Consider the following 18,291-nt stretch of genomic DNA (forward strand, 5'->3'; position numbering starts at 1 on the left):
GATCCTGGGTCTGCCCTGCCTAGCTATACAGCAACGTCAACATCCTCCTCATCTTGGGCCACATTTTGGAGTGGCCACAGGCGCAGGAGCCTGAGAAGAGACTGAAAAGGGACAGAGAGCAAATAAGGGGCCATGGGATCAGGGAAGCTGTTATGGATTGAACCGTGTTCCACAAAAATGTGTGTCAACTTGGCTAGGCCATGATTCCCCATATTGTGTGACTGTCTACCATTCTGTCATCTGATGTGATTTTCCTATGTCTTGTAAATCCTGCGTCTATGATATTAATGAGGTGGGATTAGAGGCAGTTACGTTAATGAGGCAAGACTTAATCTACAGGATTACGTTGTATCTTGAGTCAATCTCTTTTGAGATATAAAAGAGAATTCAGCAGAGAGACAGGGAGACCTCATGCCACCATGAATGAAGAACCGGAAGAGCGCTTCCTTTGGAGCCAGGGTCCCTGTGCTAAGCTCCCAGACCAGGGGAAGACTGATGACAGGACCTTCCCCCAGAACCGACAGAGAGAGAAAGCCTTCCCCTGGAGCTGGCACCCTGAATTCGGACTTCTAGCCTCCTAGACTGTGAGAGAATAAATTTCTGTTTGTTAAAGCCATCCACTTGTGGTACTTCTGTTATAGCAGCACTAGTAACTGTGATGGTTAAGATCGTGTGTCAGCTTGGCTGGGCCATGATTCTCAGTGTTTTGGCAGGCGTATAATGTTGTGATCACTTCCCTATTGAGATTTGCTATGTGATCACCCCCATGATGGGATCTGCTGTGAGTAGCCAATCAGTTGAAAGGCAGTTTCCTTGGGTGTGTGGCCTGTATCCGAATATAAGCAGACATTCTGGGAAGGCTCAGGGGCTTTTTCTCATTCTGGATCCTGCAGCTGGCTCCTGTTCGTCTGACTCTGTTCTTGGGACTTGAACTAACAGTTTACCTGTGGTCTTGCCTGCCAATCTTGGGATTCATCGATTTTCACAGCCTGTGAGCAAGAGCCCTGCTCTCCTACCTGCCGGTCTTGGGTTCACCAGTCCCTGTAGCTACGTGAATCAGGAGAAGCCTCTATCCTGATCCACAGACTTGGGATGTTCCAGCCTCTACAATCGCATGAGCCATTTCTTTGATATAAATCTCTCTGTACATTTACATGCTTTACTGGTTTTGCTTTTCTAGAGAACCCAGCCCAAGACAATAACTAAGACAGAAGCCAAGGGAAGTGAAGGCGTTAGATGCCACTAGGAGGTCAGGTAAGAGAACCAGGACTGGGTGACATGGATGTACAGAGGTCATCGGTCACCTGGGGGAGAATGCTACCTATGTCCCCTTCCCAGTCTTTTTTTTTTTCTTCTTCTTCTTTTTACTGTACTTTAGGTGAAGGTTTACAGAGCAAATTAGTTTCCCAGTCAATAATTTATACACAAATTGTTCTGTGACATTGGTTGCAATCCCCACGATGAGCCAGCACTCTCCCCATTACCACCCTGAGATCCCTGTTCATTCAGTTTCCCTGCCCCTTCCTGCCTTCTCATCTTTGCTTTTGGGCTGATGTTGTCCTTTTGGTCTTATATGGATAATTGTTCTAAGGAGCACTTTTCTTACATGTGTTATTGGTTATTTTATAGGCCTACCTAGTATTTGGCTGAAAGGTGATCTCTGGGAGTGGCTTCAGCTCCAAGTTAGAAGGCTGTCTCAGGCCCATAGTCTCAGCGATTCCTCCAGTCTCTCTCAGACCAGTAAGTCAGGTCTTTTTTATGAATTTGAATTTTGTTCTACATTTCCCAGAACATTCTTGTCCAGAACTTCTCCGTAATATTCAACATCTGGATTCACTTGCCCCCACTCCCCACCACATACACACACCTGTAACCACGGCCTTAGACCCCTATCAATGAATCTACACAGACCTCAGCCTCTAGGCCTAGGAATTAGGAAAGAAAACCCACCTATATGCACCGACCAGGGCCAAGTATCCAGCTCTATGGTCACAGCAGTCCTGTGGGGTAGGTGTTCTTATTATCCTCATTCAGTGCAGATGGGGAGAGTCACTTAACATCTCTGGCCCTCCAAGTCACAGGGCTAGCCATGGTGGAGCTGGACAACTGGAAGCCCCGGGGAGCCCAGGGCCTGCACTGCTTCCTCCCACCCCGTCGCTCTTGAGTCCTGAGCTCTGTCGTCTCCCAGATTTCCACATCTCAGTCCACATTCTCTATCCCCACGCTGCTCGGCTCAGCGTTGCTGGACAAGGCGTCCCCATGGCACTCAGAGGGTCACAGCTGATTCCTATTTTGGCCTTCTGCCGGGCTCCCTGCCACTCAATGGTTCTTGTATTTCACTTTGGGCAACTCTGCTGCATTTCCATCAGTTATACCAAGCCACGTTCCCACATCCCAAGTCCCCAAACATCCTCAACAAATAAGCCCACCTTCTGCTTGAGAGCTGTTGCCCAACATCTCACACTCCCTCCACCTGCCTGAGTATCTTCCCATCTTCCTGTCCAGTCTTCTCAAACTATCTGTAGCGAAGGAATATCTTTTTTTTTTTTACTTTTCAATCCATAAAAGACCAATACTTTTATAAGATAAAAATGTCACCCAAACCAAAACCAAACCCACTGCCACCAAGTCGGCTCCAACTCATAGAGACCCCACAGGGTTTCCAAGGCTGTAAACCTCTATGGAAGCAGCCTGCTACATCTTTCTCCCGTGGAGCCGCTGGTGGTTTTGAACTGCCTACCCTTCCATTAGCAATTGGCTGCTTTAACCACTGTGCCACCAGGGTTCCTTAAAAATGTCACAGCAATGTCAAATTGCTATGAAATTCCTAAATGCACTTTGTCATGTTCTGTACTTCACGTCCATTGTGGCTAGTCTGCAGTGATGGACTAGCTCGTTCTGTGGGCCACAGGTGGAGTAGCATCACTTGAGCCCACGGAAAGCCTGACACCCCTGGTCTGCCACACTGTCAGGAAAGGGCCCTCGAGGTTGAACTTTGTGGCTCAGGAAGAAGGGTACCCGAGAGGCACCGTCCAGTAGTCTCCAGCATGAGAGAGGAGGCAGACATGAGGAGAGCACAGAGCCTGGTGCTCAGAACCAAGGCTCCAGCACCAGAGTCCACGTGCATGTCCACCCACCCTCACCCTGGGCTGCTGTCTGCGGGGTGGGAATACTGCGTCTCACTTCTCAGACTTGAGCATGTCAAAGGCTGTGATGTTGAAAACATGATGCTGAGTGAAATAAGCCAGACACTAAAGGACAAATACTGTATGATCCCACTTATGTAAGGCATTAGGCAAATCTCCTGCAACAGATCTCCTCAAAGTGTTAAAGAGCAAAGATGTCACTTTGGAGGACTAAAGTGTGCCTGACCCAAGCCATAGTGTTTTTAATTGACTCATATGCATGCAAAAGCTGGACAATGAATAAGGAAGAGAGAAGAAGAATTGACACCTTTGAATTATGGTGTTGGCAAAGAATATTGAATATACCATGGACTGCCAGAAGAACGAACAAGTCTGTCTTGGAAGAAGTACAGCCAGAATGCTCCTTGTAAGTGAGGATGGTGAGACTTCACCTCACACACTATGGACATGTTATCAGGGGGGACCAGTCCCTGGAGAAGGACATCATGCTTGGTAAAGTAGGTCATTGAGAAAGAGGAAGACCCTCAACGAGATGGATTGACACAGTGGTTGCAACAATGGGCTCAAGTATGACGATGGTGAGGATGCCACAGGACCAAACAGTGTTTCGTTCTTTCATACATAAGGTCACTATGAGTCGGAACCAACGAGATGGCACCTAACAGCAACAACTGACATGAAATATCTAGAATTGGCAAATGCATAGAGACGGAAGTTTATTAGTGGTTACTAAGGATAGAGGGGGGAGACATATAGGCAGTTATTGCTTAAGGGGTACCCATTGCCATAGAGTCGATTCCAACTCACAGCGAACCAACAGGCCAGAGCAGAACTGCCCCATAGGGTTTCCAAGGTTGTAATCTTTATGGAAGCAGACTGCCATATCTTTCTCCTGCAGAGTGGCTGGTGGGTTCGAACCGCCCACCTTTCAGTTAGCAGTCAAGTGCTTTAACCACTGCGCCACCAGGGCTCCTAACTTTCGGAGCACTGAGTTTCTGTTTGGGGTGGTGAAAAACTTTTGGAAGTGGACAGCAGTGGTAGCTGCACAACATGGTGAGTGCAATTGCTGTCCCTGAATTATACACTTAAAAATGGTTAAAATGACAAACTTTTTGTTCTATATTTCACCAAAAAAAAAAAGAGGCTATGATGGTCTTATAAGAAAAGCAAGAGACAAGTCCAAATAGAGGGGCATCCTACAAAATGCCTGACCAGGCCTCCTCAAAAACAGGGAAGGTCTGAGAAGCTGTCACAGCGAGAGGAAGACATGACAATTATTGTAATGTGGGATCCCGGGTCAGAAGAAGGACATCGGGTAAAAGCTAAGAAAACCTGACTCAGCTACGGGCTGTAGTTACTAGCAAGGCACCGACAGTGGTTCGTTAATTGTAAAAAGTGTAAGGAGCTCCTAAGACGTCAATAATAGGCGAAACTGGGGTCTATGGGAAACCCTCACTACTATCTTCTCAATTTTTCCGCAAATCTAAAACTGTTCTGAAAAATAAAACCTATTAATTAAAAAGAAAGGGCCGTGGTGGGCTGTGAACAGAAAGGGGCTGCTGGAAGTGAGTCTCGGCCCCAGGAAAACAGCAGCTCTGGAGAGGTTCCTATCATCTCTACATCCAAATGCCCAGCTGGGTAATGGACTGACCATACCCAAGAAGAAATGCATTCCCAGAAAAGACATCAGGCAACATGAAACATGAATGCAGAGCTGGGGGAAACACTTGGTGGTGCCCACCAAGAACGGTCCAGGAAGAGGTGGCCCAGCCAGTGACTAGAAAATCTGATTCTGGGGAAAGTCATGCTTCTCATCGTAAATGAAAGAGCTGGCATCTGGTTTATGCTTTGGCCATTCGTGAGCTGAGTTAATGTGAGTCAGCCTTCTGAGCCCAGTCTACTCTGGGCACTGAAAAACCTAGTTTCTGAGCTTAAAGAGCCTAGAACCATAAATGGGAAATTCGCCAAGGTACGACACCCCATCAGGCCCTGAAGCAACAAGACAACCAATCTTCCCCGGGAACCAGGCCCCACCCTGTAACCCATCACTGGATTCCACATCCTCTGACCAGTGTTACTTATTCGTTGCTTTGGCACTGTGCTAGGTACTCTATAGAAAATAGAAAATAAAAAAGTGACCACATGGAGCATACCCTGTGAAGGAATCCCATATAATTATCAGGCAGTTGGGCCCTTTGTCAGCCGTGGCAATCCACCTCCTGTCTTCGCTGATGCAGAGGCAGGAGATGACATTGGCGTGGCCCTGCAGAAACGGAGAGAAGACAGTAGGGATGGTAGGATGCAGCCCAACCTTAGGCGCCAGAGGATCTCAGCTCCCTTTCAGGACTCGGCTGGCCCAACAGTCTACTCCCACCGGACTTCCCTGGGGTTTCCCCATCTCTCCTGGCCTATGGTTTTCAAATGTCATCTTCCTCAAGACACCTGAAGGATAAGTTTCACTCTTAACTCCTGGCTCTGGTGGAGAATAAATACCTGGGCTTCACCCCCGCCCCACTGAATGCCCTGCCAGCCTCATATCCCTAAAATTTTGTTCACAGCCTCTTCACTGGTCACTCTGCTTCCACTGGTACCCCCACAATCCTCTGCCACACAACTGAGGGCTCCTCTTGAAACACCAGTGAGCTCACGTAGCTTCCTGTGTAGAACGGCCCCCGCCACCCTCCGCCCGCACCTCACCTCACTCTCAGGCACCCAACACCCGGGGCCCAACACCCGGCCATACTGGCCTTCCTCCTGGGCCTCCCCTTGAGCTCCCCATCTGGACCGTTCTCCCCCTACACTGTCTCTGGTTGGCTCCTCCTCCTTCAGGTCTCAACATAAAGGCACTTTCTTCATTCCCTGCCCAGCGCCCCCAATCTAAAATAAATCTCGGCTCACCCTTGATTATTCTCTCTTGTAGCATTTTTACATTTCCTTTCGAGCACTTATGACGATCTGTAACTGGGTATTTACGTGTTCACTTGTTTAAGGTCTATTTTCCCCACCAGACAATAAGCACCATGAGGGTAGGGACTGGATCTGTTTTAAGACTACAGACCCATCGTCGGAGGCAGAGTGGTTATGACCAAGTACTTGTGGAATAAATGAGTGAACAAATGATGGAGTGAGTGGCCAAGGCCGTCTCCAGCCATCTGACTCTGGAGGGGCTGGACTCCTACCTGCATGATGGCACTGCATCTTCTGGCCTGCCCATCCCAGCCCGGCGGCCACCATCCTCCTCCTCCCTGCCTGTGTGGGCCTCTCTGCATGGTCTTGTGCTCGGCCTTGCACAGTCAACCAAGCCCCATGGGAAGCTGCCTACTGATTGTTTCGTGAGCATTTCTTCAGACGCCTCTTCTAGAAAGCAAATTCCTGAAGTTGGGTCCAGGTATCTTGCTTCCTGGCCCAATGCTGCTACTGACTAAGCTCTTGGTAAATACTCTGTGATGACTTTGAGCAGGGCATCCACTGAGGAAGGTCCCTATCAAAAGCCTTGTCAGCTGAAAAGGGTAACATGGAACCTTTTGCCAGTTTAACAAGTGGAGCGGCAGTTGTTAAGAAAATACAACATTTGGACAGACCGGTGATGACAAGGAAAGGGGCCCAGAATGTCCCGAACAGAAGAAGCGGAGCGGTGTGGGGAGGGCAGGCGTGAGGGAAGGTGGAGGGCAGGGTGGGGAGGGGTGGTGAGGGCCAAAAGCATTCAAAGCTGCTGAAGGGAGGGAGGGACAGGAGACCACCTTGACCTACTTAATATGTTCAAGTCAGGAGACTTAAGTCCAAGACCTGCTTCATCAATGACTAATGCAATCCTGGACAAGTCACTTAAATCTCTCTGACCCTCGATTTACTCTTCTGTAAAATGGGGATGCTAATATCTTTTTTTTTTTTTTTTTAATATCTACTTCTTGGCAGGATTATGAGGATCAAGGCCTTTTGAAAACTGGGAAGGAGTATAAGTGTTCATTAACTCTGAGTCCCTGCTGAATAAACCCAAACCAACACCATTGCCACTGAGTCAATTATGACTCAAAGGGACCCTACTGAGTAGCTGCTCTTTATGTTCACCTAAGGAGCCCCCAGCGGTGCAGTGGCTAACTGCTCGGCTGCTAACTGAAAGGTCGGTGGTTTGGACACACCAGTGGAGCGGCTCACGAGAAAGATGTGGCAGTCTGCTTCCGTAAAGATTACAGCCTTGAAAACCCTATGGAGCAGTTCTACTTGGTCCTATAGGGTCGCCGTGAGTTGGAATGGACTCAATGGCCATCGGTTTGGTTTATACTCACCACTGCTCTGTGCCAACAACAGAATGGATTGTAGGAAAACCCTGTCTACAGCCTTTACACAAATGTAAAAAAACACAGGTGTTTTAAATTTTTGTAACTATAAGGTGAGCAGCAGTTGTATGTGAACTGATTCTGATTAGATGAGAGACAATGAAAAATCAAATCTGTTTCTAAAGATGGGATTTGCTGTAGTTCAACAGAGAGGTGGAACAGTGTGATGGTGATGTAAGAAAGTCAGCCCTTGGAATACAAACAGAATGCTACATGTAAGGTAAAGACAGTCCCTGGGACTTCCAGTAAGAAAACCCCGCATACCTGCAGGTGGTGTTGTTTGTTCTGGAAAACGTCGTAGATGACGGCAGTGTGCGCGCAGACGTACAGAAGAACTCTCTGGTTTCCATCTCGAATACTGAAGACAGGGAGGGAGCTGTTCCATCCGAACGCCCAAGTCATGGTCTGGAAGACAAAGGTAAACCTGCAAGACTCTGGTGTGCTGAGCCCAGCATGCGATGTCAGGCTCTCCTGCTCAGAGTTCCCAGGAAAAGGAGTTCACCTCAAAAGGATTTCTCACTGTCCAATGAAGAGAAACCATTTTAAGAAAGTCTCAGCACTATGCGGGCAGCTCCTGTCTGAAGGGGAGATGAGAAGGCAGAGGGGGACAGGAGCCAGCTGAATGGTCACAGGGAATACAGGGTGGAGAGGAGTGTGCTGTCTCATTAGAGAGAGAGCAACTAGGAGTATATAGCAAGGCGTATATAAGGTTTTGTATGAGAGACTGACTTGACTTGTAAACTTTCACTTAAAGTAAAAAAAATAAAGAGGTCTTTTGCAACAGAAAAAAAAAAAGTCTCAGCAGCATGCTACAACGTGGATGAACCTCAAAGACATCGCTGTGGGGGAACTAGCAAGGCACAAAAGGCCACATATTAGAGGATTCCATTTGTATGAAATCCAGACACTGAAGACAGACACAGGTGGTTGCCAGGGGCTGGAGGGAGGACAGATGGGGAGTGATTGCTCACAGACGCCGGTTCCCTTTTACGTGATGTAAACGTCCTGGAATTAGTGGTGACGGTTACACTACCTGGTAAAGATACTAAAAACCAGTGAATCGTACACTTTCAAAGGGTAAATTTTATGAGATGTTGTTGTAAATCCTAACCTCTATGTCTGTGGTTACAATCCCATTTGGGAATGGGCTGGGTTTGTTATGTTAATGAGACAGGATTAGTACAGAGTACATCTTGAGTCAATCTCTTCTGAAGTATAAAAGAGATTAAAGGCAAGCTAGAATCAACTCCCCCACGGCAGTGGGTTTTTTTAGAAGCAGAGTTGGGGCAAGAGAGATGCCAAGCCACATGAAGACAGCCCAGGAGCAGAAGCTAAAAGACACATGACCTTCCTCCAGAGCCAATAGAGAGAAAAAGCCTTCCCCTAGGGCTGGCGCCCTGAATTCAGACTTCTAGCCTCCTAAACTGTGAGAAGGTAAATTTCTGTTTGTTAAAGTCACCCACATACGGTATTTCTGTTATAGGAGCACTAGATAACTAAGACAGGTATATATTATATCTCAATTTCAAAAGAAAAGGAAAGGTTAGTGAGGCTGGAAGTGGGTACAATAAACTTTCTTCAGGGAGGCCAGCCTGGGGAGGGAAAAAAAAGAAAGAAAGTCTTCAACAGTAAATAAACATCTTCCCATTTTTCCATTCTCCAGGACCTGGACCAAACTCAGTACCAGACACATATTGAGCACTAAATGTTGTGAAAATCAACTTACTTCATCAAAGTATGTAAAACAGACAAATTCTAATAAAACCACTAAGTAACTCTGTGAGAAAGGCAAGGATTCAGTCTGCACCTCTGGTTCTTAAACCCCATTTTTCCCGGAAGGATAAAGAGACCGAATTCCCTTAGAAGAATTGAAAAGTCCATATTACCTGGAATAAAGCCCAAATAGAAATTTTACAAAACAAAAAACTATAGGTAATTTAAATCTGACTACTGCTTTCAATCCAATGGTACTACAGTAGTATGTTTGTGTTCAAAGTCTTTTACAAAAATAGTGGTTGTTGTTGCATGCTGTCCAGTTGATTCCAACTCATAGCGGCCGTACAGGACGGAGTAGAACCGTCCCACAGGGTCTCCTAGGCTGTAATCTTTATGGGAGCAGATCGCCAGGTCTTTTCATGCAGAGACACCAATGGGTTCAAACAGCCAACCTTTCAGGTTAGCAGCTGAGTGCTTAGACATTGTGCCACTAGGGAGCATTCTACAGAAATTACCTATTCTGTCTTAGTTGTCTAGTATTGCTATAACAGAAATACCATAAGTGGATGGCTTTAACAAACAAAAATTTTTTTCACAGTTTGTTGTTGCTGTTAGGTGCTGCCAAGTGACTTCCAACTCACAGAGACCCTAAGTACAATAGAACAAAACACTGCCTGGTCCTGCGCCATCCTCACATTTCTTGTTACATCTGAGCCCATCGTTGCAGCTACTGTGTCAGTCCATTTCCTTGAGGGTCTTCCTCTTTTTCGATGACCGTCCACTTTACCAAGCATGAGGTCCTCTCCAGGGACTGATCCCTCCTGATAACATGTCCAAGGTATGTGAGATGTAGTCTCGCCATCCTTGCTTCTAAGGAGCTTTCTGGCTGTACTTCTTCCAAGGCAGATTTGTTCTCACAATTTAGGACGCGAGAAGTCCGAAGTCAGGGCACCAGCTCCAGGGGAAGACTTTTCCCTCTGTCGGCTCTGGGGTGAAGTCCTTGTCTCTTCAGCTTGTTTCCTGGTGCCCTGGAGGTCTCCACATGCCTTGGCATCTATCTTCCCCCCCCTCTGCTTGCTTAATTTGCTCCTTTAAAATTTGGTAAGCGACTGACTCAAAACATACTCTACACCTATCCTGGCTCATTAACGTAACAAAGAGAAATGGGATTATAACCACAGGCATAGAGGTTAGGATTTACAACACACATTTTGTGGGGACACAGTTCAATCCCTAACAATGGCCAATTAATCAATTGAACATGGTACAGTGTTTAAATTGATGGTTAAATGATTACTTGCTAGAAAGTAGTGAATTTTTTCTGTTATATATATTTCACCATCATGAATTTTTTTTTCCTAAATCAGTGAATTATATTGGGGTATAGAAACAAAATCTGGTGAGTTTCCTTTCTTATCTTGGGACAATACAAGGTAAAATTGATATATATTTCTCCCCACAAGACATAACAGGCAATGTGGCCAGTTTCTCACTCCTCCACTCTGCTTCCCGTCCTCTCCTGTTTCCATCTGCTCATTCCCTGTAATTTATATTTATATTTAGACCTCATATTGTGTGGGTGTGAGTGGTAGAATTATGGAATCATAATTGTCTCAAGCTGCAACTTCTAGGAATAGAGGTATTTAATATTTGGCTGGTTCTTAAAAGCCAGTTTCTCCAAATGAGACTGTTCTTTGGAAACCTGTTCATCCTAAAGGGGTATTATTGATTCTGGAAATGTATTTTGCCATTTGACAACTAAGTTATGGAAAGAAGCCTGTCCTAACCAGACTCCTGTCTTCAGCAAAAAGACATCTTCTAACGTCAAAACTCGGCTGACTTTACTCAGGAGGGACGGAAGTTCCTTACTCAAGCAGCAGTCGCAATGGCTAAAAACCTGTGGTAGTAATCGTCCTGTTTTGCATCATTTTTAACAATCATGTGTTATAGATTGAATTGTGTCCCCCAAGAAGATACGCTGAAGTCCTAACCCTGGTATCTGTGAATGGGACCTGGTTGGCAGGATGGTCTTTGAAGATGCTATCTGTTAACATGAGGTCATGCTGGAATGGGGTGGGTCCCCATCCAATATGAGGGCTGTCCTTATAAACGAGGAGAAGAAGCACAGACAGACAGAGAGAAGATGGCCATGTGAAGATGGAGGCAGAAACGGATGTTAGGCTGCACTGCAAGCTGAGGAACGCCTGGGGCTGCCAGGCGCTGGGAGAGACAAGGAAGGCTCCTGCCCTAGAGCCTCCCAAGAGAGCATGGCCCTGCTGATACTCTGAACATGGACTTCTAGCCTCCGGAACTGTGAGGCAATACATTTCTGTCGTTTGAAGCCACGCACTTTGTGGTCCTTCATTACAGCGGCCCTGGGAAGCTAAGAAAAGAGAAAAAACAGTTGCCGTTGAATAGATTCTGACTCAGGGTGACCCCATATAGGTAAACGGTTAATGGACTCAGCTGCTAACCAAAAGGATAGTGGTTCAAGTCTACCCAGAGGTATCTCAGGACAAAGGCCTGGTAATCTACTTCCCCAAAATCAACTACTGAAAACCCTGTGAAAAGGTAGAGCCAATGGTTTGTGCTCAGCCGGTAACCAAAAGGTTGGCAGTTTGATCCCACCCGGCGGCACCATGGAACAGGCCTCCCTGGTGATCTGCTTCCATAAAGATCAGAGCCAAGAAAACACTATGGAGCAGTTCTACTCTGTAATACATGAAAAACCAAACCCGTTGCTGTCGAGCCGACTCTGACTCATAGTGACCCTATAGGACAGAGTAGAATTGCCCTGTAGCATTTCTAAGGCTGTCATCTTCATGGAATCAGACTGCCATATCTTCCTCCCCAGGAATGGCTGGTGGGTTCCAACCACCAACTTTTCAGTCAGCAGCCGAGCGCTTAACCACTATGCCACCAGAGCTCCTTTCCTGTAACACCTGGGGTCTCCTAAATCACAAATCAACAACAAAAGCCTCATGGAGCTGTTCTACTCTGACACACATGGGGTTGCCAGGACACTAACGCACGTGGCAAACGATCATGAAGACGGACGCTTCTTACATCATCAATCTTTTTCTAAAACACTGGGATCTGGGACACAAAACTTTACTGTCCAAACTGGACTTCCCTCTATTTCATATGCATGAGGTTCCTTCTCGTAAGTGGGTGACCCTCTGTTTCCTGGCTGGAGGTGGGGTCCGCAGTCCTGCCTATTTACCGGGTATACTGGGAGTTACTGCAGGGCTAGGCCTCGGGGAAAAGGTAGGGGGCCCAAAGGAGAAGGAGGAGGCAGCAAGCACAAAGACAGATGGAGGAGCACATTCCTGCAGCATCTTCTGTGAGAGCAGGAAGCTCGAGGCAACAGAAGAGGCCATAAGGAGCAGTTCAGTTAAAAAAGAGGAAGTGGAGCTACGTGAGCTAATACAAAAAACCCTCCAAGGCTAAGCAGAAAAATAGTTTCCAGGAAGGCACAATACCTTGCTGGTAAAACAAAACAAAAACTGAACGTGCACCCTGTGTGCGTGTGTGCCTGTGTGCGTGCACACGTGTGCAGATAACACGTTTGCGTATGTATAGAAAGAGAGGTCTGGAAAGGCACGCGACTTTACCAAATTTTGTCGTTATTTCAGGTAAATGGGATTGGGGTGGGAGTGTGTGTGTGAGGAGGAATCTTTGCCTTCAAATATGTATGTGCTGTCTCAATTTTTCACAAAGACAACTTTTAATAAAAACAATAAAGGTGAAAGAAAAGGAAGAGAAAGGAAAGAAAAAAAAAAGACAAAGAAAGAAGGTGCACCCAAGAGCTAAACAAATATACAAAGGAGCGGGCTGGAAAAGTTTGGTTCTGCTACGAGTCCAAAGACTACGGGAGACCCCGATTAGTGATGCTTCCTGATTTCATGTCAGCTGGCTAAACAAAAGTTTTCATGGGTCCTTGCTGTTGTTAAGTGCCGTCAAGCTGATTTTCAACCCCATGTGATAGAGCGGAACTGCCCAATTGGGTTTTCTTGGCTGTAATCTTCAGGGGAGCAGATCGCCAGGTCTTTCTCCCTGGGGGGATTGGAACTGCCAACCCCTCCCTTAGCGTCCAGGGCTTCTTTCACGAGTGCTAAAACTCCATTATTCTTTCTTTCGGACTGAACAACTGACAAGCTATAGAGAGAAACTTTAACTCCATTGCTCTAATTAAGCTAAACCTTCAGAACGATTTTAGGTTTCTGTATTTCCCACTAGGCATCTTTCCCCCATCGTTACCATCGGCATCTAGTTGTTATCGTTTATCAAGTGCTTACTACGTGTTGGAGCTACATTAAGTACTTTATATACACTTCATTGCTTCCAAACCTTCCAAAGGCATGAATCTATGGGGAAAATTAAATTAAAAAAAAGATAAATCCTGGGAAACAATTTTCAGAAAGTAGCAGATGGAGGAGGAAGGGAAAAAAGCCTCTCTTCCTTCTCTTGGTAAGTGAGAATATTTTGGTTCCTCACAGATGGCGCCTCCCTGGAAAACTTGCTGCAGCAGCAAACGCAGGTTCCTTTGGAAACTGGAGCTTTTCCGCAGCAGTGTTCACTGTTGCCACACCTTTCACCTTCCGATCCTTCAAAGGCTTGGGATGGTGTCGTTGTTAGGTGCTATCGAGTCAGTTCTGACTCACAGCGACCTGTCCTGTGCCATCCTCACAATCGTTGTTACGTTTGAGCCCACTGTTGCAGCCACTGTGTCAGTCCATCTCACTGAGGGTCTTCATCTTTTTCGCTGACCCTCTATAAAACATGATGTCCTCCAGGGTAAAAGTAAAGGTATTGACCAGGTGAAGGCAGACGAGCTGAGGAGGGAAAGGGAAGGGGGAGAAATTGATGGAATGAAGGAGGAAGAGGAGCAAGGGGAAGGAGAGAAGAGGAGTGGGAAGGAGGAGGAGGAGGGGGGAGAGGACAAAGGGAAGGCTAGAAGAGGAGGGAGGAGGAGGAGGAGGAGAAGGAGGGAGACTGAATTTGAGTCTCCCACACAAGACGGCACCCTATGCAACAGAAAAACTATGTCCGGAATTTCCTGTCTGCTGAGCAAAACTATTGAACCCAGATGTGGTATCCACATTCATGTTCTGTCATGCAGGTCCAGCCAGCACTCTTAACTGAACTTTAAAAGACATCATCTATTATTAGTTTAAAAAGTACCTTTCTGGGGTGTGTGTGTTTTTCACTTGCAGAAAATTCCCCTATTTCACAATAGTCTAGAAAAGCATTTGAGGATGGGAGAACCACGTTGCACTTACCAAGGGGAACACTTTGGCGCTGTCGTCCTTTTTAAACAAAGCATCTTCTGTGGTGGTGGACACGAGGGACTCCTTTGGGGCTGCTGCTTTTCCGTCTGGGTTCAAGTAGTACGAGACTCTCTTTCCTCTCCCCCACGCTCCCTTTTCTGGTCCTACTTCTTGTCTGGGCGTCTGATGCGTTTTCTTCCCAAGCTCACCCGAGGGCTGTTGCTCCTCAGAACCATTTTGATCCAAATTAGGAATTTCAAATTGTGAAAGTTCAAATACTTCAGAACCCTCTGGCTCTAATACGTGCTCTGACCTGCTCCCACTCTGCTTTTTCTTAAAAGGGAAATGAAAGGAGATTGTGATTCCAGATACCGTATGTGCTGCTCCATCCCTCCGCCCCACCCATTTCCCTTCTCATTTCTATTCCTAAACTGTCCGTCTATCTGTCAGTCTCACTTTGGAATTGCTGGTGTTGTTAGTTGCTGTCAAGTCCACTCTAGCTCAGGGCGACCCCGTGTATGCAGAGTAGAATTGCTCCATTGGGTTTTCAAGCTGTGACCTCTCAAAAGCAGATACCAGGCCTGCTGTCCCAGGCGCCTCTGGGTGAGTTCAAACTGCCAACCTTTTGGTCAGTACTTCAGTGCTTAACCATTTGTGCTAGCTACCTGCCTTGGAATTAAAAAGGAGTCTGGGACATTTTGTACCTCAATAAAACGAATCGTAGGTGTGTCAGGTTTATTCTCAGCCTAGAAGCAGACCGACAACTGCAAAATCACTCTTCTAGGTGGCACTGGTGGTCTCTGAAAGGCTGACTGGCCTCAGAGTTTATTCATCCTTGGTCCAGAGCTAAGTTCTCCTCCAGGGACCAGTCTGCAGGAGGCGGCCTACATTACTATAGCCACACTGCCTCCGTTCCAAGACAAGTACCTTCGATTAACTCCTACCAGCCTTTAAACGTCAGCCACCACTGCTCACCTCCTTCAGGAAGCTTTCCCTGACCATCCTCCAAGCCAAGTTAAATAGCCCTTTTTAAATCACCTGTGCCTCTCTCCATCACTGTACTTCGCATATTGTTTTATGGTTTTCGGTTATGGGTCTACCTCCCTACTACACAGCCTGGAGTTCCTTGAGAGATGCACTTTGTCCTGTTAGGTTTTGAATCCCCATAGCCTGCTTGTATATGAAGCATTCAATTAATGATTCTGAATGAATGAATGAATGGAGATTACTACTTACGAGGGAAACTCCCGACTCGACTGAATGTGAACCAGGAATCATAAGTCGCTCAAAACTCATCATAGCCTGAGTGATTTCTTGGGGCACGATGATTTCTTCCTGTTCTGCAATCTCTTCCTCCTGACCTTCTCCAGCCTGTCCCTCCATTTCCTCTGCTAGAGCTGCCTCTATCTCAGGAGACTCCTTCCCTGCTAATGTGTCTTCTTCTGCCTCTCCATCTTCTTCTTCTGCCTCTTGATAATTCGGATTTTCTTCTTGTTCATCTCCCTTTTGGTAACCTGGATCATATTCTTCTTCTTCTAGCTTTTGGTAATCTGGATTATATTCTTTTTCTTTTTCTTCTCCTTCTTCTACCTTTTGGTAGTTCAGGTTATATTCTTCTCCTTCTTCTTCTACTTTCTGGTAATTTGGATTGTATTCTTCTTCTTCTTCCATCTTTCGGTAATCCGGATTATATTCTTCTTCTATCCTTTGGTAATTTGGATTATATTCTTCTTCTTCCGTTTCTGTTTCTCCATCTTCTTCCGTTTCTTCTACTGGGTTTTCTTCTGCATCTGACATTCTTCCCTAGAAAGTTTTCTCTAGAAAAATGTTGACAATAATCATCAGTAGACACGTCTGTTTCTCATTTGGATTCCCCAGTGCACTAACCTACCCATGAAATGTGCAATACCCGCTCCAGTTCCTTTCCACAGGGATAAAAAGAATGTCATATGTCAGGAACATGTGTCCCAAACCTTATAAAAATATTTATTCCCAGGGGCTCTTATCTTTCCAGGAATAATTTTAGAGTCCCCCTAACTAATTTTAAATATACCCATATTCCCACAGGCAAAAAATGCATAACCCAGGCGTTTGCAACAAATCTAATAGGAATAAGAGAAGAAGTAGCATAGCTTAGTGTTTAAGCTTAGTGCTTTGCAGGCAGCCTGTCCTAGCTGTGACTCCCATCCAGTTCTACGCTCACTTGTTCTGGGATCCTGGGAAAGACACTTTACCCCTTAGAGTCTACACTTGCCCCCGACAAAATAAAACCAATAATCCTAAATTATGGATTTGTTGTGAAGATTAGATAACATATGCAAAGTGCTCCATACAGTTCCAGAACATGGTGCTTAAGAAATGGTAGCAACCTTTATCGTGGGGCTAAAACCAAAAACCAAATCTGTTGCCGTCACGTCGATTCCGACTCATTTCAACCCTATAGGACAGAGTAGAACTGCCCCACAGGGTTTCCAAGGAGCGGTTGGTGGATTCGAGCTGCCGACCTTTTGGTTAGCAGCCAAAGGCTTAACCACTGCACCACCAGGGCCCCAATGGGGATAAAAGCAACCCTAATCTGCAGAGAAATTTACAGTTTAAAACCACTCTAACATATACTCTAGTACTTATTCCTTACAACACACTTAAAGTTTGAGGCTCGGGGAGTTGAGGTGGCTTATTCTAGATCACACAGCTAATAAGCGCCAGACCTCTCTGGCACACAGTTCCTCCATCTGAAAAACGACGACTGTGATTTCAAGTCTAGGGCGCTTATAACAGGGCCTCTTCCAAATGGCCCAAACTTTGACGGGGACCGGTCCCAGCCCAGTGGGACCGCGGGGCGACGGGAGTGGGGGCTGGCAGGTCTGTGGGGCCGTCCCTGCCCTCCCGCTCAGGTCCCCTGGATTCGCCCCAGGCCGGGCCATGCCGGGACCCCCGCCCCGACGCCCCTGACTCACAGAGAGCGCCCACCCCGGGCCTCAAAAACCGGGGCCGTCCCACCGCCTGAACCCCTCGACCTCTGGCTGCCGCCACCGGCTCCAAAGACTCCCTAGTTACGGTTGCCACCCAAGCCCAGTCCCCATGGTAACCGTCGCCGCCGCCGCGGGCGACAAGCCGTAAAGCGAGAGGGCTGGACGGTGGCTCACGTGCTCAGGAGGCTCCTGAGAGCGGGGCCAGCACGCCCCCTGCCGGTCCCGAGGAGAAGCGCCGCCCGAGCCGAAGCCGGAAATTTAACTTACTCGTTTTATCTTCCTCTCCCTCTTTCCTCACCTCGCATTAAAAAAAAACCGTTGCCCTCGAGTGGATTCCGACTCTTAGCGGCCCTATAGAACAGAGTAGACCTGCGCCATAGGGTTTCCAAGGACCACCTGGTGAATTTGAAACGCCAACCTTTTGGTTAGCAGCTTTAGCTCTTAACCAGGATGCCACCAGGGTTTCCTCACATTTATCCCCCCCTTTTTCCCGTGGTGCCACCCCCTGAAAGGTCGCAGTGGCCAACACTGGCAAGTTAGATTTTTCTGAAAACTTGACAAGATTAAGTGAAGGGATATGAACTGTTTGATAAAATTCCCTTTCCCGAAAGCAAACTAAAACGGGCAATTTCCAGGTCTTGACAGAGGCAGCACACATCTCGGCCCTCCCACCTCCCCACAAGGCACTCCGTGTTGAATAGAGAATTTTAGTTAGCTGGGGTTCAGCAGGAAACCTTGGTGGTGTAGTGGTTAAGTGCTACGGCTGTTGCCCGAGAGGTTGGCAGTTTGAATCTGCCAGGCGCTCCTTGGGAACTCTGTGGGGCAGTTCTACTCTGTCCTGTAGGATCGC

At 46.9% G+C, this 18,291-nt stretch overlaps 1 protein-coding gene across 1 annotated transcript in view; it reads right to left on the bottom strand.

Moving 5' to 3' along the window:
- The window catches only part of CFAP251 (cilia and flagella associated protein 251), a 95,633-nt gene extending 78,273 nt beyond the window's left edge, over positions 1 to 17,360 (bottom strand). The window contains exons 1-4 of the mRNA XM_010599893.3: positions 15,706 to 17,360; positions 14,482 to 14,802; positions 7,748 to 7,888; positions 5,300 to 5,409 (exon numbers count right to left, since the gene is read on the bottom strand). Coding sequence (XP_010598195.2) covers positions 5,300 to 5,409; positions 7,748 to 7,888; positions 14,482 to 14,802; positions 15,706 to 16,266 — 1,133 coding nt within the window. The 5' untranslated portion in view covers positions 16,267 to 17,360. The remainder of the gene's footprint in view (positions 1 to 5,299; positions 5,410 to 7,747; positions 7,889 to 14,481; positions 14,803 to 15,705) is intronic.
- Between the last annotated feature and the right edge of the window lie 931 nt (positions 17,361 to 18,291).

This window comes from Loxodonta africana, chromosome 19 (assembly GCF_030014295.1).
Source record: "Loxodonta africana isolate mLoxAfr1 chromosome 19, mLoxAfr1.hap2, whole genome shotgun sequence".
Taxonomy (NCBI): domain Eukaryota; kingdom Metazoa; phylum Chordata; class Mammalia; order Proboscidea; family Elephantidae; genus Loxodonta; species Loxodonta africana.